Source organism: Echinococcus granulosus (genome assembly GCF_000524195.1).
Source record: "Echinococcus granulosus chromosome Unknown EG_S00187, whole genome shotgun sequence".
NCBI lineage: Eukaryota > Metazoa > Platyhelminthes > Cestoda > Cyclophyllidea > Taeniidae > Echinococcus > Echinococcus granulosus.
The window spans coordinates 33,705-58,618 of record NW_020170567.1 but is presented as its reverse complement, the minus strand read 5'-3'; the positions used below and the strand labels follow the sequence as shown (position 1 = coordinate 58,618).

At 42.1% G+C, this 24,914-nt stretch overlaps 4 protein-coding genes across 4 annotated transcripts in view; 2 read left to right on the top strand and 2 right to left on the bottom strand. All coding sequences in view use genetic code 11, as the record gives it.

Annotated features, from left to right (window-relative positions):
- EGR_10071 (DnaJ subfamily C member protein) overlaps nt 1-14,045 on the bottom strand; it is a gene marked incomplete at both ends in the record, with an annotated part of 50,605 nt that extends 36,560 nt beyond the window's left edge. The window contains 8 exons of the mRNA XM_024499320.1: nt 1,507-1,692; nt 1,857-1,928; nt 2,453-2,500; nt 3,844-3,999; nt 8,517-8,638; nt 12,060-12,240; nt 13,263-13,339; nt 13,988-14,045. Of these exons, the coding sequence (XP_024346270.1) occupies nt 1,507-1,692; nt 1,857-1,928; nt 2,453-2,500; nt 3,844-3,999; nt 8,517-8,638; nt 12,060-12,240; nt 13,263-13,339; nt 13,988-14,045 (900 nt within the window). The remainder of the gene's footprint in view (nt 1-1,506; nt 1,693-1,856; nt 1,929-2,452; nt 2,501-3,843; nt 4,000-8,516; nt 8,639-12,059; nt 12,241-13,262; nt 13,340-13,987) is intronic.
- Nucleotides 14,046-14,632: 587 nt separating this feature from the next.
- Nucleotides 14,633-17,289, top strand: EGR_10070 (putative palmitoyltransferase ZDHHC24; the record flags this gene model as incomplete). The annotated part of the gene is made up of 3 exons (XM_024499319.1): nt 14,633-14,975; nt 15,713-16,189; nt 17,066-17,289. 3 exons carry the CDS (start codon nt 14,633-14,635, stop codon nt 17,287-17,289), a joined length of 1,044 nt encoding a protein of 347 aa, XP_024346269.1.
- Nucleotides 17,290-19,054: 1,765 nt separating this feature from the next.
- EGR_10069 (Aquaporin-9) lies at nt 19,055-20,023 on the top strand (the record flags this gene model as incomplete). The annotated part of the gene is made up of 2 exons (XM_024499318.1): nt 19,055-19,454; nt 19,842-20,023. The coding sequence occupies 2 exons, from the start codon at nt 19,055-19,057 to the stop codon at nt 20,021-20,023; spliced, it is 582 nt and encodes a 193-aa protein (XP_024346268.1).
- A 2,418-nt stretch (nt 20,024-22,441) lies between these two features.
- EGR_10068 (hypothetical protein) lies at nt 22,442-24,195 on the bottom strand (the record flags this gene model as incomplete). Its single annotated transcript, XM_024499317.1, has 2 exons — nt 22,442-22,529; nt 24,002-24,195. The coding sequence occupies 2 exons, from the start codon at nt 24,193-24,195 to the stop codon at nt 22,442-22,444; spliced, it is 282 nt and encodes a 93-aa protein (XP_024346267.1).
- Nucleotides 24,196-24,914: the final 719 nt, after the last annotated feature.

Sequence of the window (24,914 nt, the reverse complement as noted above, 5' to 3'; positions counted from 1 at the left end):
GCCGCCGAGTTCGTGCACGCATGTTGAGTAATAAAGGCAACAACTCCGCAACCTTATCTATTGCTCCTCCAGTTGGGAGCTCGATGGGGTCCAGACCACACGAATAATGGAAGCCCCAGTCCATAAAAATGAGGGAGCTTAAAACACTGACAATTTCGATTCACTAGTAGATAACGCCTTCAGGTAAACTTGAGACTGCTACTAAGCACAAAGTCGCCTCTCTGCGTGGTGGAATACGATTCCTACCTCTTGAATTGGTTTCATGTGTGGTCTTCGCAACCATCCTCACTTTAAGGAGTGACAATTCATACTAGACTGCTGTAGAGGCAACCGGCTTGAGAGAAGGAAATGATCGCATGCTAAAACAACTTCTCTTCCTACTCCCCCATCATCACCGTTTCCAACAAAAATTTGGAACATCGCTAAAACAATTTCTGAAATGCCCTCAAAAACGGTATTAAGTGTCAAGCTAAATTGCGCTAAATCAAGGAACCATGAAACACCCGACATCCTAGGGCACGAAGCTGTCCTCACCAAATTTGAAGGCAGAATCAATAGTATGCCTAAAGAAAATTCAAAAAATGATATCAGAATACTGAATTGTATTCGATGGAGCGTTGGAAATGGGCGAACAAACCCCTAATGCAAAAGAGCAGTAAGAACTAGACAGAAATTTTCAAAACTTTACACCATTTTTAAGTCTAAATGACCAATTTTTCCCAATGTAAACTTAAAAAAGCTTTTTTTTTTCTAAAGTAACGATCCTAAAACCACCAAGACGTCAAAATACTGTCCTGAAATGAAATCCGAATGGGAGGGTTCGTTTACATCCTTAAAAAATAAAAGGAATAAATAGCGAATAATGCTAAACTCAAATTTACTTAAGTATCAACAAAAAAATACCAACTTTTATCTCAAAAGGTTCCCGTCATAGTTCTAAAAGGTTATCAAAATACAGGCTCTTCTATAAATACCCTCAAAAAAGTCAGTCCTTCACTTCGTCAACAAAACCTATTTCATCTTGATGGAAAAAGAAAGACCAAGTGGCGACTAGTCTACAACATTTTTACAAGGAATCAAAAATGACACTTTTAAAAGAACGAGAAAGTCAGATTCACTTACGAAAAGTACATCTTCATTTCTTTATCCGCATTAAAAAGGGCATCAAAAAATAGGGTACCAAAAAATTTAAAATTATTTCGTCAGCACCAAATGCAATCGCAAGAGGAACTAGATCCGCTTGTGTGGAATGGGACGACCAAATCGCATTTCAGCCTTAGCTAGAACCAAATGAAGCGGACGAGCGTCTTAGATAACCTTTAAGCACAAAAGGAAAGACATCTAGCAATGCGAAATAAAGCATTCCTTATCAAATCCTACACCATCTTTAAATCTATCAGTAAATTAAAGATAAACGATTCTATCGAAGCGCAAAATCTAGCGCAATTATGGGTAGAGATCATGAGGGACAAACTGATCTATCCTGTAGTAACGGAACGTACTGACGCGGCACCGCACATAGGTTCGCGGCCCACGGTAGGTCTCTGGCGGTGGCGGGAATGTGTTTTCATTGGGGAAGTTGAATCTACTCTCCCAGGTCTTATCTTCCGACGGACGTGAAGGTACGGGTGGCAGTGGCCCCTGACCAATGTTAGGGCTTACTCTCGGGCGGTAGGCCGGTGGTGCTGGAGCCTTAAAAACAAAAAAAGACATCACTAGAGGTAGGATGCCGCTATTGAGGTCGCCTCCACTCAGCAAATATTTCAGGCTCAAGTTCCAAACCATAATCGAAAACGGGGTAAACCCTACACCATGCAAGGCCACATTGTCGGCTCCTGACCAACGTTAAGGCTTACCCTCGGGCGGTAGGCCGCTTCTTTAGACGGATGTGGTGATGGCGCTGGCGATTGCATTGATGGTGCTGGAGCCTTAAAAACAAAAAAAGACATCACTAGATGTAGAATGCCGCTATTGGGGTCGCCTCCACTCAGCAAATATTTCAGGCTCAAGTTCCAAACCATGATCAAAAACTGGGTAAATCCAACAACCTGCAAGGTCAAATCGTCCACAAAGAGAAGCGTTTGCAAAAGAAAGGAGGGAGTATGGACACAAAAGTCGGTGGACTGGAAAGTTTTGTACCGTTGTGGATGAAAGCCTACAGCCTTCATTCCTGGCTTGAAGTTAATTTCAATGAAAAAAGCTGTGATGATAGATGCAGAGGATTAATCATGGTGACCGCTCATGATGATGTAAAAGGCGAGATGGAAGGAAAATGCTCCAAAGATTTGGAAAATTTGCGCAAGTAAAAGAAGAGGCAGTATATTTACGATAAGCAATTCAAGCACAGAAAGACAGGTGTGGCAAATAAAGCGAACAATCAGATAACATGAAAAATGAAGATAGTGAGAGCCTTCATTCCCTATTTAGCAGCTGGCTCTACAGCGTAGCTAACCCGTTGTTTTCCTGGCTCTTCGAGTAAAGGGTCAGAGCCGCGCGGTGGCTAGAACAGGACGGAATGAATTACATTGGTGATGCAGTCTTTTTATATTTTTACGGCGATCTTTGATTTCCCAATCCTTCTATGTATTTGAACTGGGTCCGCATAAAATTTTTGCAAGAGCTAGGTTTGACGCCACGCCGGTGGGACCGGTTGAACAAACTTCGAAAGAATACAAACAATCCTGACTGCATTAGGCACATGTTACTCCATAGCATATGCTGTGCACTTCCCAAAATCACCTACCTAACTTTCATTTCTTCATGATAGATAATAATAGTGAGACCTGCATTAAACACGAACCTTCCCAATCTTTGACGAACCGGTCCCGACATCAATGCAACGGGACCTTACTCATGCTTATCTACCCAATCTTCTGGGCCTTTGGTACTCTGACAACGAAGCTACTTCATGACTCATGCCATAATGGCATTAAGGATAACTCGGCAGCTATGTTGTGCTGGTATACCTAACACATTTGCAAATAATGCGATACCCTTCTCTGATGCTTCAAAGAAGGCATAAGAGAAAGTCACCTGCTGTGAATAACTAGATCTGCCCAAGCATTATAGGAATCGCATAAAATTTGGATAACCACCCCGACCTTTGGTTTTTAAACTTGGCCACCAATGGAACGAGATCTGAATTTAATCTGTTCAAATCTTCAATCAAAGAGTAGTCAAAAAGAACAACGAACAACGATATCGAGTAACTACACAGACAGGTATTTGGGCAGCAGTGGAAAAAATAATTTGAGTAACATCGCATCATGTGCTTCATTAAAAGAATTTGCTTTAGTGTGGATACTTTGCCCATGAAAATGATTTAGTGTGCAGAATTCGCTCACAATAAACATCATTCGGCCCTGGGCAAAAACTAGTGAACCCACGAAACTAATTCAAGCGCTGAATCAGGAAGTCTTCCAGCGGTGGCACGAATTTTCCAATATCGTCGTGACTGCCTTATGGTTGATTTCAATTCATTCGAATTCTACCACTAACGCCAGCGCTTCCGTACTAGGAGAACAACGCTTATAATAAAGCTACTCCTGTATTGGGCCTTATAACATAGGAAATTAACTCAACCACTAAGTAAAACCCCGATTCACTATTCGGCTTAAACCCTTACCGCTCTACTTAAGGCATGGGAAGTGGCATACCGAATCATCGTCTACTGAGTCGATTGATGCCCACCGTCTAAATTCCTATCAAATGACATTAGTATTAAGCGAAGCTGACAACTTCATGACAGAAACCCTTTCAGAAACAGCCAAATCGATGTTAATCTACGGCGTCTCGTTTAGTAGAACTAAGTAGCCTTTGTTGTTTGAGCAACCTCCACCTTACCTGGACGGCTGGAAAAGGACGGACGTTAGGTTCGGGCTGCACGTACCCCGGCGCGGGGCGGGCCTGGAAAGCTGGGCTGCCGAAATTCGCTTCCATACGGTGAGAGGGGGACGGAGGTCTCTTTTGAGGGGATACTGGCGCTGGTTGCGGCTTTCCCTAAGCGAATTAAAGTGGAGAGAGGTGTGCATAGGGAAGGAGGAATAAGATTATTGGCTGGTAAACAAAAGGGGGTCGTGTCCGTTCCAGTTAACCTTGGCCTCTACTCTATCTAGGTTTTCATTCATCCATCAATCAGTTCTATCAATCTCCAACTTGTAATATCGCCTTCCTATGGAGAGAGGTGTTCAAAGTAAACCGCGGCTTTTGGGTTTATTTAAAAGATAAGAATACACTTCAGGAGTTACAAACTATATCCACTTTTCGGCAGCTTTCACATTTACACATACTGTCATTTAATGTATACCTCAGCCTCTTTTAATGACGAGAGAACACTTTCACATTTATGGTAGCAACCCAGATAGGTAGCAGTGTCTAAAAGGTGGAATCTAATCAGGGAAATTGCTTCGAGAAGTCACTTTACGTGATACTTTAATGTGTCTTGCTTTTAGACAAATGTTTCACCTACACAATACGATTAGTGCAAAAAATGAAAACTTTGCAGGATTCTCATTTCTGTTCTTCATTTGATATCACTTAGCTCAAAAGCTACTGTAACGACCAAAGCAAAAGAGTAGATACAGAAAACGCCGATTGTGAAAAGTAAAGCAAAGTAAAAGGTGGGGGGAAGGAAGAAGTGTAAAACAATAATGTTTGTTATTTTCAGTCCTCTATGGATCGACTTTCACGGCAGTGACATGAAACCCTGCCTTTCCATAGTAATAATAAAGCTACCTCCAGCCTTGTGAGCCACGTAACTTCTTCTAAGGTAACTCGTGTACTACACACAAGCAAAAAGAAGGCATTTCATTAACGAGAAACCACCCCAAACTTCAGCCTTTCACGCGCCAAAATCGTGACGGGTGGCACACTATAAATAGACAGATGGAAATACGACATTTCGTTTTTAACAGACCTCAAAATTCATGCGTTTACGTGCTCTGCAATTGAAGCAACAGTTACCATTCCTTCATGACAGTAGGGCATTTGAGTCGGTTAAAAAATTGTATGCACGCTATTCTGACGTTCGTATCAAGTTGAATACGAATGAGAAAATAACAAAATGTTATTTTAACTTTTATTACACTCAAAGAATGACTTCCCGCCGAGTTTCGTTTCAGTTGAATAAATTAGCGTACAAAGAAGTTTTCCAATTCCACCCAATGTAAAAGTCGGGAACAAATAACTAAGCACTCCTCTGTCAATAGTTGCTCGTAAGTTGCTACGAAACACATCAGAGACGGGTTCAATCAGTTTTTCTGCACCTTCTTCATCAACTATTCTCCTGGTGTTTTCAAGAACTAATTGCAGGGTTCCTTCTGCACTTCCCTTGATCGTTTCCAAAGTCAGCCAGAAATTAGAACCGCCCCGCATTCGTCGTCCTAGTGCGACCACTATCGAATTTTTAATTCAAGCCCACACACACATGCATGCTTTTTATCCACGACATGCAACGAATGGCAAAACACTGTTCCTTCCTTTGGTGAGAGCTCTTATGCTAAACTGCCACAAGGACAGTCGGTCTGCCGAACTGGAGTAGTTATATGACAAGATCAAATCCGGATTCCTCTTCCTTCCGTCTTCCGGCTTCAAAAAATATAAAATCAACAGGTGAAAAGTTTGACAAGGGAAGCAGATGAAAAATTCTTCTAATTCGTGTGTGTGAAATGGCAATTTTGCAGCATGATTAGCATCTTTCCAATGTCCAAATACCAATAAAATGACTATTCTGCTTGCAGAGTAGATGTACTTGAGGAGCGTTTTTCCCAAGATGTCGAAGAATTATACACAATGGGAATGCAGCTACAGAACCTTAACTAAAGAAGACGAATGACTATCCGATCGCCGAAACAAGTATCCATACGTCTATTCTTGAGCTGTACATTCCTTAATGGATCCATCTACCTCTGGTCGTTATTCAGATATCCATATATTGCTCCACCCATCCCTAGGCTATCAGCTTTACTAATGAATTCGTTTCAGATTCATCAATTCCTTATTTCAGGTGCAAGAGTCCATCTATCCAAGAATCCTAGACCCATCTCTTTATCCAATCCTTGCAAATGATACAATGCAATGTTGACCCAGTCCAGGAATTAGCAGGCATGCATGCAGTCATTCATCTTGATTCATCCAAGCATTCATCTTTGATGCAACGACTTATCCGAACATTTTGTGCTATATACCATAAGTCTACTCAATCTAGAAGTTTATGATGAAAGATGCGCTCTTAACTGCAGATGGTGCCACCCATTGGTTTCTTGACGAGAGGTATTGAATAACTACCAACGGGGCTCCGTCGCCTTTTAACATGCACTTGTGCACAGTTGTGATTCATAGTGAAGGCGATGACGAGGAGCCGAGATGCACCTAGACAGCAGTACACAGCACTGGCACACACCCGTACCGCTTAGGTTATTGCCTGAATCGATAGCCCGTTGTAAATGGCATACACACGAATGCGCTGCAGCATTACAGCTAAAAAAATTGTAGGCATTTCTTTAGGTAGCAATTCGCTTACAACGCTTGCGTGTACATTGCATAACTACTTTATCGTCCTTGAGACACAGAAACTACCATTTCACCCCATCAATGAAGATGACTTAATTACTCAGTTATCCAGAGACTGCCAGACACAAAGAGCGTTGCCCAATTAGCTGGAAATGAATAGAAATGACCTACTTGCATGGCTATGAATGCTTCATAAGTAGTTCAGCGTGCGCTGGAGACAGGATTCAACAGCTTATTCCGCATAGGAATGATGACATCCTTATATGGGTAGATGGGCTACGAAAGTTGGCGCCTGTCAGGCATATGGTTCATTATTAGCTAACTCAGTACTCATTGAAAGTTGCCTGATTGCAGAGCCGCATACATTACTTAAATTAGGCATCTTCTAGGGATAAAGATCAGAGCATGGTACCTATAGAGGTAGATATCAGTGGACACCAAGAAATGAACTTTGTAAAATCTCTACAGTCTTCTTTTTGAGCTCATACACAAAACGGCTGCATGTGAAATTTGCAAGTTATGCAACATCATCTATCGCTTTCCCTAACGCATTTCACTAGCGGAGAGTATGGGAGAATGGTGTTTTTCTTATTATATTCAGTCCTGTCAGTGTATCCACCGACGACTACCGCCATCGTTGGCGCTATTGTGACGACCAATGTGTAGTGTGTGTAATAATTGGGGGCACCGGGGACGATGCATAAAACACCGGTTGAATGTATGACTGACCTCACACTGCCCGTCCGTGCTCTTCATTCCGAATAAAAGTCTTAACGTAGGTAACAAACAGTTTACCTTTGGAGCCCGAAATTTTAAGCACCCAAGCTTCCATGCTTCAACGTCTCAATTCCACATAACAAAGGTTAGATCATTAAATAGTTTCCTAAGTACATTTCCTTCCTCTCTTCTCAACACAGATCTTCACACAGAAAGCGAGCAGATGTTAGCTGTTTAGCAACTCAAACTTCCATGCTTCAACATCATCGGCCGATCAAGCTACCATTGGGGCGATTAATCATTTTCTGAATAGCATTTCCGCCTTACAAGTGCGTATCTCCCAGATGGAAATGGGAAATTGACTGTTAAAATTCAGAGTTTGAACAACTTCAATTTCCATGCTCCGAACAATCGAACAGATCTCGCAACCAACAATAAAATTGGATCGTTTTCTGGATGCCTTCCCTTTAAACCAAATTTTGGTCTTCGGGTGGATGACTAAGAAATAATGACTAGAGTTTGGAGGAAAAGGATTCAACAGGCCGTACTTCAAAGCGTCAAATTGATCTGGTGTAAAAGTCGCGAAATGTGTACCGGATACCCCCTCCAGCCAAAAGGATCTACATGTAGGTGGAAAAAAAGTTGGTTGTCGAAGTTCTGCATTTGAACCAATAAATGATGTTTTAATTGGAGAAGTGGCATTATCATCCTTCTGCGCGATCAATACAACCAAAGTATTTCAGACTTCTACACCATACAATAATTGCGGCCTGTTAAAGCGGACACTAATTTTGCATTTCTTTATCGGCTAATAATAGGCCTAGGATTTAGACAAACGATAGTTTATTTATCACTTCCTCGATTTGAATTAAAAGCACGGTAAGAGATCCACAGGAAACATTTAAAACAAGCAAAGTAGAAAGATGAAGCGAAACTCTCGCCGCACATCCTGCGCATTTTAGCACCAAACAAAAATAATGCATAAGTCACGTTTGAATGGTTTCAAAGTGTTAAAACACAGACACTAACGTCATAACGATCACGCTTTAAAGAGTTGCCTCTTAACACCTAAGGTGCCCGCGTAGGGAAACCAACAATTTTATCACGCCTTTTTATTTTTTTCAGAATCACAACAGATTAATATTTCGTACCCCAGAAACCACTCAACAGCGCCCCATACTGTCCAGTTCTCTCGCTCCCAAAAGAATTCCTGCACTGAAGGTTAAGTTGCGGGTAGTTTTTTTTATCACACTATGCACGAGAGAGGAGTAATGGAATGAGAGACTCACTTGAAAACGATTAGCACACATAGCATTGAGTTCCGCCCTGAGGTCCTTAGGTGGGGAAGCGACTCCACCACCGCCGCCCGGCGGCATTCCCGACCGATTTCCTTTACTGGCACCTTTGTCGGCTACGAGAAAAGCCAAAGCAAAAGTTCCAATTTTGGGACAATAAACAGTGTTTGGCAGTCTCCCATACCTCCGCTACTGTAGTCGCTTCTACTCCAACTCTCCTTGAGTTTAGTCAGCTAGCCAACGAACTAGCGCTTTTAATTTCACTGGAACTGATAAAAGGGAATGCCACTTTGCCATCAATATGTACAATAACAAAGTGTTCCGCGAGTATTTATGGCAATCGGAACAAATATCATGGGTGGTTCAGTCTTGTCCGATCACAAGTAACAGAGATAGTAGACAATACTACTGCTGAATGGGTGATAATGAACGAAATCTCTTGTCAAGAAAGGCGTAAGACCCAAGCCTATGAATAACCACTCCTATCTGCAGGAGCCTTCAAGGAAGACGTGGGATAGTGGTGAACGCCCATTAGAAAGACATTTAGTAGTAAGGTGTAAGCTTTCAAAAGACGACCGCAAGTGCACCTGTCAGCGACGACCCTGTTCGTTTCCACCTCATTACTGCAGCAGCCACTTTTAAAGTACTTAATTCAACGGGTGAAACGCCTGACCCTGGACATTCCTCACGTACAACCTCCAGTGCAACGAAAATGTGCCAGACATGAGCCTTTCTATGGTAGACACGGTAAATACAATCATTCGCAAATACCTCCACTTTTTGGAAGTTAGCACACTTTGAATTTAATGTAACGGTTCAGGGAGAATGACAAACCATACCGTGTTAAAACTGCATTCCGAGTACTAGTTAAACACTGGGGTAGATGTGGAAAAGCAGAAAATAATCACTGTTCCCTTATAAATAAAGTAACATTTCAGTATGAACGGCCTTTGAGTAGCAAAACGCATGGACCTTTTTAAAACCTGCCACCAGCCTCCCAACCCCCCTCTGCATGTTAACAATAAATATACCCTCAGAATCGTATGGCTTACTTCCTCGAAGCAGGAATCTCATTCAAAATAAACAATCTGCAGTCTCAATCGTGCGACAATATCAACAAGAATGGCTTCTACCTAAGGTGAGTCGTAGACAAATTCAATATGTCCCCCATGACTGACCAATTTCACCACCCAAGATCACCAGCAAGTATATGAGCAAACAGATCCCTACCTAAAAGATTCATCCATCAACGCCAAGAAAAATCCGACTAATTATTCCACGAAATTATTCACACTTACCTCTTGACTACATAAATAATCACGCAAGTCTTTTCAGTCTTCTTTGATTCGGCCTCTTCACCAGTGGCACGAAGCTATGATTATCCAACCCTTGCTATCAGCCGATAGCGAACTCACCTCCAGATCTCTCTACTCGCCATATCATTCGCGAGGATAACTCCCTAGCGTGATATGCATGACATTTCCTAACCCTCATAAAAAAATGAGGCGCTTTAACACACAGCAAGGCTCAGAGATGGGGTAGTTACAAATACAAAGTGCAACCGCTAAGGCTGTCTGCGGGGATCCACAGCAGAGCCTCCAACCCTTCCGTACACTGATAATAAAGCCAACTTCGAACGCGCATGCCCTATAATTGGAATACAGCAGAGGAACAAAGGGGGCCTACTACAACAACGAAAATAGCGAAAATCGTCAAAGACGACACTCACAACAAAGAAGCAACCCCTTGATAGCACTCCACCCCTTCTACTCAGTAGGACCGAAGGCATTAATAGACTCCCCGTAATTTAATTGTCATACGTATTCTAAGATACGCCGACAGGGTTTCGAGAAAGTGCTAGGTTGCATTTAGCAGAACTTTAACTGGCACCATAACTTAGACGGGGTTTAGTCAACACCCCAAAGTAGAAATGAATTACAACAAAAGTTGATTATACGCAAAACAGAAAAGTGGCTACAGATGCCGTAGGAATTTAAAAAATTAGATACAAAATCCACACAAACTTTTAAGAATGGAAAAATAACAGCGTGGAATTGGCGTTTATAAAAACACAAAGTTAGGGTATAAAACGCACTCTGTAGAGCAGTGGACCACCCTTTTAAAAATAAATACCCCTCCCCAACCAAGTTCATCCATTCTTCATGTGTCTCGACTGGAAATTTGCGAGGGATATGCACCATCATTGCCAATTTAAATTGGTAACTTTCTCGGGATAAGAATTCATCAACGTACTATCATCTTCATCCCTGCCTCAATTTCAATGTATTTACCGACGACTACCGCCTGGGAAATAAATCAAATTTTATCGACGTCTTAATACCTGTGTCTAAAGAATTAAAAGTACCGAAGAATGTCGCAGCCTTTTGGGCTGAATCACATCCCTTCACGAAAAAAAGTTAACCTCAACTTTGAAAAGACAAAGCGGCTCGAAGGATAAGCAGCGCTATTTGCGAGAGCAACATGTGACTCAGAGTCGTCCTAATAAGATCGACACATTAATTAACGTGACCGATGTCTATTGTGTTAATATTACTCCTTGTATCAAGAAGTCCTGTTAAACGCATTTGCTACCAACATGATATGTAAGTGACATGAGTCGTTTATCAAATTTTGATAATCAGTTGCCCGGATCCGTGTGTCGCAAACAGATGGGTTTGGGCTAGTAGACAATTAAACTTATGCGAGCGTTGGCTCAACGATGATTAAAATTGCCCCTAGTTTTTGAGCTGCATAACTTTAAATGAGGTACAACTTTTATGGGCTGTAGCAGAGGGCCCTCTTTGGCGAATGTTGGCAAACGTGTTACAAAAAAGTTGTTCAAATTTATTCTATGAGGAGAGAACAGCGGCATTCTGCACAGATACGTTCGGATTATCCGTAGTGTTAAACAAAATAAGGGGAATAAACTCATTTAAACCACACCTTAATTAGAAAAACCGACTGCTATCGATAACAACACGGTTATTAACTTTGAATGGAGCAAAAGAAATGTCTCCTGATGTTCCTGAAGATTGCTGCCCTTGGAACAGCAATGATCCAACTTTACATCTCGAAATCAAAGTTACTTACAAATAAGTACCGGTTTCCCACTAGACTATGTAAAGAGGCTATGGACACACTATCAATATAGGTAATCCGGCTGATATTCTTATCTGGTCATTCTAAAGAAGACGTAAAATCATCACTTGATGAGGGACTTGATAGGACAAAACGAGATGCGCCTTAAGACAGAAAAAAATTACAAAACGGAAACAGAAGCTCGCGGAAAGCGTCTTTCGATAATCAAGCTATCCCACCTCCCAGAATAAAACCAGAAATATATATTGAAGACAACATTAAAGCACCAGATATGTGCACAAAAGCGGAATAAACTTGGAAATCAAGTCAGAAACCAGGTCCAACGCGTTGTAAAGACAGTGAATAAGGCAGCTAAACGCCAACAAGACTTCCCAGTTCCCAGATCAAGCCCACATCTTAATCACGACGGGGGGAACTAGGAGAAAAGGGTGTACTTACGAACGAGAGCAGCGCTACGATCATTTTTCTGCGACTCAGGCACCTTCTTGAGCACTGTACCCTTCCGAATATCCGCCAAAAAGGCCGGGCCTCCACCACCACCGCCCCCACCTATGGGAGGTGGAGGCGCGGCAGGAGGAGGTGGAGGTGGTGGCGGTCCAGGCATTCCGAATGAATGGTGCTGATTAGGAAAAAGGTAACAAAATCGGATTTCTCATAAAGTACATGATGCAAAAACGTAATTAAAATGATTTTAAAGGGAGAAATTCCCATAAATAATAGGTAACAAACGTTCAACGCAACACAAAAGGGTGTAAAAAATTCCGCAAAAAAAAGGGAAAGTCTAGACTAATCCTAATTAAAAGGTGTGAGCGCAAAGTAACACTGAGAACTAATAGACTGCACTAAAAAACTGAAAAACAGGGGTAAGTCAACAGATTGATTTGAGATGGACGGATGAGTTGACGTTCAACTAGTTTGTTAAACATTAAATAATTTGATTCAAAAACCTCTAAGACACATGAGGAGGTTGATACAAACGTTAAAAGCAACGTCATTGCCAGTCCTTACTTCAAAGATTGCTTAAGATGCAAAAGATGAGACACGACGCAAAAAAATAATCTTAGCCTTTTGTGAAATTTTATGCTTTCCAAAAGGAACCAGTGATAATAGGTATTGGCGTCACGGTTGTGTCTAGATTGTTAGTGAATGTGAGCAATTTACGTAATATTAAGTAATAGTGTATCCTAGAAAAAATAATTTGGACTGAACAATGAGATTCAAGAGATGATCTTTAACAATCCCCATAACCCGTATCAGCAAAACTTCTACAGAAAGAGGGAGCAGACGATTACAAATGTACCAAAAAATTCAAATTGTAGAGCCAAGTCTCGACGAAATGAGCCCAGAGTCAAATACAAAAAACAGAAGTTAGCATGTTAACCACACGCGAACGGTAAGACCAGAAGAAACTTCATCATGCTAAAGAAAGGAATCAAGAGGATTTACTAAATAACGGTACACTTCAAAAGCTAATGCTACAACTAATTTGAGAATTATAAACCTAGGTCTGTGCAAATTGTGCCCATCATGCTGAAAGAGGAGAAGATAGATCACAGATCTAAACCTCTTAATCCAGTTAATGCTTCCAAAGACAGGGCAAAAAATGCCCCAAAATACAAAAGACTACCTCAGTTAACCTACCGACGAAAAATATTTGAGGAAATGAGGGAAGAAATTCACGCGCAGACAAACACCGGAAGAAGTGCGATCGTTATTGGCTATTTGATTAAGGGAGCAGTTATAAGTCGATTTTCAGGACACTTATCGTGCTTTACTGTTAAAAAAGAGAGTAAAAAGGGTCCTGACTATTAAAAATTTTAAACATCTTATTTAATTGTTACCAGATTAATGGTGTATTTCAAAAATACAACTCTATCATACTACTGGCTCCAGTAGATTCAATGTTTCGCACCCGCCCAGAGCTATACGTTGAGCAGTACTCAACAGTTTTGACAAAAGCCATTCACATAGCGGCACAATTAAGTGTTTTTATTAAGAGCATTATTCACTTTAAAGACATTATACTACGATTTGGCGGATAAATGGTTTTCAAGTCATAAACGCAACCAGTGACGTTCTAAAAATGCAAACTATTACCCAATCATGCGCACAGCTAGGTGTAGTACCTATGTAGTTAAACGTTCCTGCCGAAGAGGAGGCGGAGACACGAATCGACCCCCGTGACTGAGGAGTCAACGCCCTGCAAGCTGGAGAATGGTCCCGTGTCCGCGCCCCCTAAACCTGTGCCTGCTTCCCCCATTTACTTATCCTGAAATTATGGCAAAACCGAATCAACCTAGGGGACTTAAGAGTATGGGAGTCAAGGATTGAGGTCTACGAGCCTCGTCCTACCTAGAAACATATACTGTGCGGAAGTTCGAATACAGCAGAATCCTTGTCCAACCCTCTGTCTTTGACCCTCATACCCCTTAAACAAATAGACTGGTTTGATACGGACAAATCTAATGGAATTCTTTAACCAGGTTGGAAAATGCACGTTCTGGTCTTTTGGCAAGCTGGGGAACTTTGACAACACTACTGCCGAATTTGTGTCCATTGGATGCTTCTCACCTAGAAGGTGTATATAAAAAAACAAGTATTCCATCAGATGCTCTTTATAGTTTAAACGTTAATGTCGAATGTAGCTGATTAGTACCCTTTATGAACTTGCCTCTTTCAAAAACTTCAAAATACTGCAGTTTTAGAAACGACTTTTGATGAAGCACGTCATTCTTTTTAATTTGTGGTTTATTATGTACCTGTATCTTAATTTGCATAAAGTTCTAAATTTACTTCTGTTTTCAATAGTTCCGTTCCAGTGGTCATTTTCACATTCTTGATTGGCTGAAGCCCACCCTTCTACTGAGCTTCGTTTATCACTTGTGGTTCTAGGCTTCTGTTTCTTGCATTATTCTTCGACTTTCTTGAGAGAAAATAAGTTTCAGCCTTTTCGGCAATATTTATTCCTAGTAATTTTCAGCAAACGGCTTTTATCACGCATTGCCTTGATGATGGAACAAGCCCGAAACGTTATAGCTACCGCTTTCTTCTGCCTTCTCTCGACAATCTTCTACGTCGAATGCTTTGTGGTTGCACCCAACTTCTTGGAGTATCGTAGCTCTTCATATTACTGTGCCCTTTGTCTTGGTTTTTTTGCTTCAACTAACGTCCTATACAACCTAATTTGTATGGTCTACACTGATCCATCTCTGGATAAACTGATGCTCATCCAACGATCTGGCCGAGACTGGTCGTATTGTCTCAGATGTGAAACAGTTAGACCACCTAGGGCCCACCACTGCAGTCAATGTGACGTCTGTGTCCTGCGCTTCGATCATCACTGTACTTACTTGGGTATGTTGGCGTTTGGCCTGGTTTCTGAAGTCATTATTCACACGTAATCCTTTACCAATGGACAGAACCGATTGAATATCCAAAAAGCTCATCTAATTTACAAAACTTACAGAGTGATGTTGTCTTTTGAACATTACCCCTAACGCTCCCTGAGCATCGTTCTTGATAGCCCCAACAGTTATCCACATTGGTTGTCGCGACGATACTGGTAGTGTCAATAGGTGGATCAAAGCCGTTCATTTGTCCACGTAAAGCAGGAACGAAGATGATAAGATGAATATACTTCGCGGGGAAAGGGTTACGACTTCATTTAGTAACAGAGGAGCATTCCATGGGGTTTCTCCGCGTACGGTTGAATACTAAGCAGTCAAAGCAATGACAAAAGTGGATGGTGGGTAGACAAAATAGTGGGTGGTTTGAAAGGCTAGTGGATGTATGAAAGCATCAGAGATGGATTAAGAGATGTGCGGTGGGTGAATGAATGTGAAGGTAGAATTGAGTGGTTAAGAATTTAGAAGTCTGTAGATGCATGAGTGGATAAATGGGTGAACTGGCTGATAGGTGAATGAATAATTGGTAAATGGAACTGCTTTGAAGGGAAGGTTTGCTTAGGAGGGATGATTTTCCATCGTCTGATGCGGACTGTAGCCTTCCATATCGCTCTTAGCTACCTTTGGTGAAGTGTATTGAGCGTAGGCATTCAGTTGGGGACGGTGGTCTACTTGTTTCTTTTTCAGCCCAGTGTGTTGGGCATGCCAATATGGTATACTTCATTCGCCTCCTCTTCTACCTCGCCTTCTCCTGCTGCCTAGCCAGCATTTTCAACGTGCCTTACGCACTCCACTTAATCTACGACGGGTGGTCCCCATGGCAGTGGTTACTCTGCATGCTCAACCCCGTGCCCTTCATCTTAATGGGTTGGATCTCCGCCAGTCAATTTCTCTTCTGCCTTCTAACCTCCTTCTGTGTCATCCTCGGACCCACAATGTTCATCCTCTTCCTCCATCATCTGCGTCAGATTTTGCGGAATCAGACAAGCGTAGAGGTACTCATCTCGAAAGTGCAGATTCCCACGCAGATTAGGTATGAGGAGCATGACCTGAGGCCCCTGAGCTATGACCGTGGATGGAGGGCAAACTTAGAACAGGTGATGGGTAAGCGGTGGCTCCTGGGATTCCTGCTCCCCTGTCTTCCTGTTGTACGATCTACGGATGGTCTGCGCTTTCCCTCCTCAGACATATAGATAGTCTTTTCTTGCATTTGTGTTTGCTCTTTTATTGGTCACTTTTTACTTGATTGGATAATACACGGTGGTTGAAGTATGCTTTTTGTTGTATTCCATTGCTGCGGAAGTGACTACGGTGTCTGAAATCTTGTTCATTGAGCTTTTCTGCATGCTTTCGAAACGGTAACTTGGTAGTACTTCTTCAAAATCTGACGACATAAGATTTTCTTGTGTAGTCTGCGGAGGATAAATGTGCGTACCGCTCCCTTCCGCCATAATTGTTTTCACTGTCGTCTCGGCTTTGGTCCATCTCCTAAGCAGCATGTGGTCAGCTCAATTGGGATCACGATTAGTGTGCTATCATAACAGAACCCCTCACCCAAGTGATGCTGTTTACGCATTCACTAACCAGCCATAAAGTGATGTTTTAGGCTATTTCCCCCTTATTGGCTCATGCCACAATGAAGTTAGCATTCTAAGGTGCAAAAGGCAGTAAAGAGGAAATGGAGCATTCAAAAGTGCTAGTCTTAATTCTTCACGATCTATAAAAGTTGTCAGTAACTCCTTCACATCATCTATAGACGTTTCAACCAGTCCATCATAGATGTAAAGCCTCTTTTTTTGAATGCGCAGCCGTCCTGTCAACAGGGCATTACTTACATTCTTTCGCTTACGGCACCTCAAAACTACACCTTGGTAGGTCGACCCCAGACGAGAAGTTTTCCTAATGGGACGTGAAGCGTCAGCAGTGCTTCCTCCCTTCGCAAGGGACAAAGACTTAGTTACATATCTCGACCACATCAGATTTAACATCTAGTTTTATCCTTATTGACAAAAACAAGAGACCTTGCGTGCTCTTCTTCAGAACCTTTTCTCGGTCGCTGTGGACATCAGCATAGCCTCAGATACAGACTTGGAGAATTTCTGCAACGCATTGACCCAAATCACCATCTATTCTCGCAGCAGGAACAGGCTTTACTAGGAGAGATCTACCGCAGTGATCAAACGATAGAGGAGGACGACAATTACGTCTTCTGCGACTTACCACCAGCAAGAGTCGGATGTATAGTCGTCCACTTTAGACACTGAATTCGTCCACACATTGTATCAGACAAACTCCGCAGTAAAGTCAACAATGAGTTGGTGAATTTCGGAGCGAAGAGACGGCAGGAGCTGCTTACGATGGCATCACGTTGCAATAACTCCAATGATCGATTAAGTGAAACATCATTCCATCGATGCCATTTGTGTCCTGCCCCAGATCTAGATGATTTCTTGTTTTCCCCAACTTGATTGTTTTCGAAATACTTCCACTCATTCCTACAAACTTTGGGCAGCTTCAAAGGACGCTTATACGGTTTCCTTTGTGATTCTGGCGCAGCTTGGTCAATCGTACATTCTGAAACTTTCCCGTTCCTTGGTCAAAAATTGATTGTCGCACTGTGTAACAGACTAAAATTAATAGTAAGAAATGAGATTACAGTAGACAGAGAAACGCAATTTCATGTTTCCGCAAACAATAAAAATTTTGTAGAGAAGTCTTTTATCTGTGTAGTATTACCGTGGGATATGGTTTCTAGAATTGCTTTTCGACGTAGTGCCAAAGCTATTCTGAACTTTGCAGAAGCCACCTTTACCCACCAATAAAGGGAAGCCACAGCGGCTAGACCGTTCAGGAAACCACCCAGACGCGTACCACTTTCTCCACTAAAAGCAAACCGTCTAGTCGATGACATGCTCAAAGACGTGATTATAAGACTGCAAATCACTACGAATTATACTGATTGCTCTGGTAAAGGAAAAGGGTGGGGGAATCGGTGGTGCGTCGATTATAGGAAACTGAACGCAGCTATAAAGAAGGATGCCCTTACTCTACTCCATACTCATGATTCCTTGAACTACCTACATGAGTCAAAGTAGATACTGACAAATAATGGTGGTGGAAACAGATAGAGTAAAGATGGTTTCCCTTATATCCAATGCCCATTATGAATTCTAAGGGATATCCTTGCGCCAATTTTTAATGTCTTATGCAAACTACTCTGATTGCATCATTCCTAGAACATTAATATTTCAAAGTAATATACTCTTTTTTACTGGAGATATTCAAAAACCCAATGCTAATTAAAAATGAATAGTGCATTACCTGCAAGAAGCGGGCTTGCACTGACTCCAAAGAAATGTCAGTTTCTGCAACACTTGGATGATCTTATAGCATTGTCAGAAAACCGCATGAAGCAAGTCAGAATCCGGCCAATACCAACCAATCAGAAGGATAGCTATAGTTTCTCAAGCTAAAAGAGAAGTCACTTCAGGCGTTTCGTTAAAGGTTTCGCCAGGATCACAATCCAGTTACATAAACCCGCGGAATAGCAGGGAAAGAAATATGTCAAGCGCCAGTAAGAGCACAATGAATTGTACAAAGAACCGGAGCAAATGGTGCTTGCCACACCAATTCTGGGACTATTTAATTTCAAAATCAAGTACCTCGCGCTTCGTTCTAGACATTGACACTAGCGATACAGCTTGTAGATGGTGTACTTCTATAGAAGGACGGCAAAGATCTGGAACAAGTTATCACATTCACGAGAACCTAACTCAATGACCAGAAGAGACCGAAGAGTGGCACCCAACGCGACCTGTTCCCTGATAGCGAGGAAGTTTATGGTAAGAATCGATACTCAAGCATTCTTAACTTCGGCAAAAGTACCTCTGGAAATGGCGAAGTAATGCCTAGGATTAAACCCAAATCATAATTCATCTACTCAAGCATGGTTCTACTCTGTTAGATGTCTCCGGCACCATCCTGATTGATCACACCCATTCGTCATATGATCGCCAAGTTGTCACGTATATGTTCCCAGAAGTTTGCCCTCTCATCGCATATCCAACCATCTATCTCACGAAGATGAAACACTTCACCGAATCTTACAAAGTTTTTCTCCATTCTGTCGCTGACCGAATGCGCTTAACCAAGTACCCTCTTCTTCGAGATTTAATAGCTGAGCTAGCCGCAACCTTCGTTTTTGTCGCTTTCGGTACAGGTGTGGCAGCCCAAGCTCAACTTGATAAACCCTCTTTCGGTGGAAGCATAAATATCAGCTGCGGCTACGCCGCCGGCTGGGCTCTGGGAGTAATCAACGCCAGTTCTCGTTCCCCGGGGATGTGCAATCCATGCGTTGCATTTGCCAACGCACTAATCGGTTGGTTAGACTTTCTGACAATGCTCCTTTTCTGGTTATCCGAGCTGAATGGTGCGATATTGGGCTACTGAGAAAAGGTAATGAATTATTAGAACATATATAACTGTGGTTTGTTGAATATGAACTCTACAGGGACGATTCTTGCCATTATCGTGAAAACGACGATTAGATCGTTGTGCGATTGACAGGCAATCACGGGAATGTTTACACTTACAGCAATAATAGCTATTTTGGACAAGAATAATTGGAATTTTTCTAAAGTCTACGTGATTATTTATGCGACTGTGATTCAATTTCTAGCGTTTGATGACTTCACTGCCCAAACTACATCATCCAGCAATCCAGCATACGATCTTAATGGACGAAGAAGAGGGTAGCAAACAACATCTACTACTAGAAGTGAAAGCATTATTTGTGTATTTTGCATCCTCATTTCAGGCTGGGGTTCACCTCCATTCACCTACGCGAATCATGCTTTCTGGGTGTTCCTTGTGATGCCGTTCGTTGGAACTGTTTGCGTCGTTTTGCTCTACGAACGCGTGGTTGGTGTCCACCTACCGGGAGCTGGACAGGATGAGGGACCCTTGAAAATTAAACATGATGATGATTCAAACGTTTAGACAAATCAAGAGGATACACAAACTTGGATTCTTTCATAAGAATTGGGTTTGACCAGATTACACATTCGCATCTATACGTACTTGTACATGCTTTTATAAGGTGAAAAGGCAAGCACAGTACCAATGTCTTGTTATGTGCTTTTGTAAAAACGTACAGGAGGGCTAGGAGTCTAAAAACGCGGACTACAGAACATAATCAAGGCCATATGTGAGGACTGCGTAGAGGTCATAATGCAACAGACCAAGTGTTCCTGTCTCTATCTTGTCTAAACCGTTACCCTCCGTTTTCCCAGTTGCTGTTACACGCACATTTGTACAACACTAGTGCTTGCGTGGGCAGATTTCTTGGAACCATCCACATGCCAGTCAGCGAGACATAGGAGGGGGGTGTGATGTAGTGTATAATTTACGTGATTTTCAATGAGCCTCCTTGAGCCAACTATCCCCTTTTGTTTGGCAAACTGCACGTTCGAAGTGGAGCAGAAGTTCGGATAATGCTAAAAAAATGTGAGAAATGGAAAGATCAGATAAGGGTGAGTAAATTGAGAGTTTGAGGTTTATGAGTAGACGCATGAAAAGAATAGTCGAGATTGTCTGATTCCGAAATGACTAGATTGATTAGTAGTCACCACAACGGGTCTAAGCTAGATTCCCTCTTAGAGGTGAATTTAAATTTACCTCGTACAGCATCAGGTTTAAATTACAACTTTTATAACATTTTCCAGAATATCTAACCCCTATTCAGCCAATCGACCGCAAGGAGTCGGTTTAGCGTAACACTAGACTGACGATTGGGAATTTCCGCCCTTGTCAAAACCATTGCGATATAAACTAAAATGTTATGCTCATTGTCAGATCTATCCACATTCTGACTTTTATTGTCTCATCGCGGTCCTTTCAGTCACACCACCTTGCCACACCCAGTGAAGCAGAATTTGTAAGTGGTTGGGTGTAATGCCACTGATAGACATTACTGAGTGATAGACACTAGTCAATGCAGGGAATACAATGAAAAACCTCACACAGAATTCGACAAGGTCTTGGAAAGTAAGCACACAACTTACGAACTTTAGTAAAAAATGTGAGATTAATAGGTATTTCAGTTAATCAACTTCAACTTAGAGAATTTGGTAAATCGGTCAACTGTAGGATCCCGATCGTCTATTCAAACGAACTTCCCCTTTAGGAGGTTGTTAAGCTGAGGCATTATATATGTACGCCTAGACTCAAAGCACTGTTCAATGACATGAAAGCAGTAATTATGCTAAAAAGTACGAGTCATTAAATACTAGGTCGTAATTATCTTCACCCAAATGATCTCACTGGCCCGACACCCCCTATAAATTAAGAATAAAGTAGCAGATTTCGCCTAAAAATCCCATTAAAATAGGAGGACACTACACGCTGTGGTAATGTGAGATCTACAAATGATCAAAGTTATATGACTAAATATTGGTTTGTTCCTCTTCCTCCGCCCCCTCCTCCACCTCCTCGAGGGTGGAAGACATTTTCTTAATCACATTACTGAGGAGGCTCCGAAGTTGCACGATATGCATAGGGACAAGTGAGCTCCCATTTCATTGCCATCCAAGAATTGGTGAGATACACATTGGAAAAGGGGAGATTTAACAGGTCAGTGAGTATGGCACGAGGAATCAATTTCGCTAGTTGTGAAGATGCACCATTGGCTTCTCCTTTGTTGAACAGTGCAAGTTATTTAACTTAATCATTTACTTACCGAAGGACAACGCCAAACAGATTGCTCTAAATGCCAACTGTGAGCTACATGAAACGTAAGATGATATCTTGTCATAATGTGAGAAAAGAATAATGTGCAAATTTACACTTTCTTTTTGTAAGAAGTGTTTGGGTTCACCGCAGCATACACTTATCATTAGTACCGATGCTTTATGCATAAGGTGAGGTGTGGTAGCACTTGACCAAAAAGGTCATGAAGTTTACTGCGTGGTTTGCTGTTAAAAATTGACGATGACGTGTGATAACCTGTAGGCAATAACAGACTGCTTATCATTGTTTGTATACATGCATTCTAAAGAGTAAGTAGGTAGGCTTTACTCCACCGGTTTGCCATGTCCCGTTCGTTTTAAGCCTCCTCTCACACTGCGTCAGTGTGTTCACTGTATCCATTGCACCTATTTTATCGATTGAACTTAATTTAATTTCAGCTTGCCTTCTTCCCAGTCTGAACATAATTTGGTGCCTTGACTGTAACAACTTTCTCTAAAATTGGTTGTTGCGGAGCATTTGGAGAAGGTAGGGGTTGACTGTGAGGCGCCATCTTACCGTTCTGGCTCATGATGGATTACGCCTCCATATGGAATAAAAGAATTTAGGGATAACGCATGGAGAGCTCTATTCACTCATGTCTAAAGCTTAGACAACCGAACGCCTCATATCCTATTCTACAAGTTGTAGTAGGCCAGACCATTTATTAATTTCCTGTTTTTCTGTTCTTTTACTTACCTGATGAAAGTGCGTTGTAAACCTTGTTTTGATTTTTGAATAAACCGTTTACTTATTTGACTACTGACCGGTTTGCTTATGACAACTTTGGCTGCTTAACCAGAAGGAGGACGAAGTTTTCCTCGAGTGACTAATGGTTAACGTCAATCCCTGTCAGGCCAATGTAGTGTCAATGCAGACTGCAGAAGAGGGCGAAGAAAAAGAAGAAGAGGAGAAAAAAGGGCAAAGAGCGATCAGAGAAAGGAGGGAGTTGGACAATTTGTCGTAAATGGGAAATTGAGGAGACAAAATGCGACGACGGCAACAACAACTACGCCAGCATGATGATGGCGATGATGGTTGAATAGGTGTGGCTGGGTGTGGTAACACAATCATCGGTACCTTTGTTACCACTGAAATCCACACGTTCCCCAAAGCTGGACCTCGTGAGATGGGACGTTGCATTTTGGAGTGCGTGTTACCCTAGGTCCCTGCCAACGAGATTGTCACTGGTTTGCTATGAGTGAGGCCCACCTACCAGCCCGTATTAGCAGTTATTTATGCCAGGACTGATGTTGCACCTCCATCCATCACTCACTCTCTTCTGCAGTAACTACCGCCTCTGAATGTACCGGCTGCTTACCATTGAATTCACCTAGAGTAGCATCCAGCAGGCAGACCGCGGCGTAGCAAATGCGGGTTGGTGAGTCATAGCGGTACGAGTGGGTTGTATTGAGACAGCATCAAAGCCAATACAATTCGTCAGGGCCGCGATACACCCAGAAGTAGCTAGAGTGCCATTTTCTGGTCTGGAAGGGAAAAAAAGTGGCATGTGTTCGGCTCCGTAACAGCTCAGCCATTCCAATGTTTTGGTTCGTCTCTGCTGCAGGTATAAATACCTTGGAATTCGCCTTGGGCAAAGCGCTGAAGAAAAAAAGATGAACGCGCACCTCGATTGGGATGAATTTGCGTAAGTTTTCTCGAATAGCTCGTAGCCAATTGCCCTGTTTCAGTTCGACTCAAACGACTTACCAAATGTGGCAGAGTATTTGCTGGCGTAGTTTCTGCACTCATAAGGGAGGAATCGTTAGATGTCGCATGTTTAGTTAGACGCGATTATTAGCCAAGTAATGTAGCTATGCCCTTCGGTAATGGCAAAAAATCGGCAGTGTGATGCTACTTTGGCTAGTTTTTCTAGGACTATTCACTGCCTTACAACAGTCTGACCCACTGGTCGGTCAAATTAGGTTTTGGTTTTTGATAGCTTAATGTTTGCTTTAATGCACATTTAGTTATTTACTCACCATAAGTTGTACCGACTCTATTTTGATGGCCTTCCAGAGAGTCATAGGAACTCCTAATCCTTTTTTGTTTCCCTAATAAATCTTCAATATCAATGCCACATGGGCAGCAGCGGTACTTGACCTCATTTTTACGGAACAATCATCCTGATTTCTTGGACTAATTACTAAATGTGATATTCGCTGTGGATGATCTACACCCATGATTCTTTACAAAAGGGCTAAAATGACATTCACTTTTGACAACTCTATAATTTTTGAGTTTAATGCACCAAGTACTTGTGGCAAAAGACCAGCCTTCACTATTATGTTATAAGGCCTTGAACGAAACAATTTACACCAAGATGTTTGTAAGCCCATGTAACCACAAAAATAGTTGGCATTCAAAATAGGATTGCTGAAGAACATAATCCACACTTTGGCATTGACACCCAAACCGATCCTTCCTCGATAGGTTCACCTTGGATTGACGCAACATTCAGAATTCTCGGGTGGATCTAAAGCGTGCGTACTACCGCTGATAAAGGAGATTGCATTCTCTATCTGATGCAATTTCTTCAACTTCGATTCGGTTTCGGGAGTGATTGCAGTCTCCAAAAATAGGTTACAGTTGAAGCAGAAGAGTGAAGATGGAGAGCGCCAGAGACGAAACCGAAAAGATGAGAGCTGGGTTGATTTCGTACTTGACATAAACCTTCACCCATATGGGCTCTTTAATCTGGGTAGGTTGCACTTCCATTTGGTGACGTGACCTTTTGACAATGCTTGTAGCCTCCCAGCCCTTCTTCACGTTAATTTTCTTCCACCCAACTAGGTAAGCCTTTTAGTTTAGGATTTAGAGGCAATGCAACGATGCAGTTTCAAGACAATGAAGACCTAATGAGGGGGCGGCGCTGAAGCGGAGCCACGACTGCACTAATTGCTTGCAGTAATCGGACTTTCTCGCCGCTTAATCTACGGCCTCCACAGTGGTGATATGGTACACTGCTACTGTTCTCTTACTTAACCATATCTTTGGAGGTAACTCCTCCGTTACACTGGTGGTAACGATAAGAGACGTTATAGGGATAGCTACTTCAATTTACGCTACAATGAAGATATCCGTCAAAATGTTTTAGACGAAGACG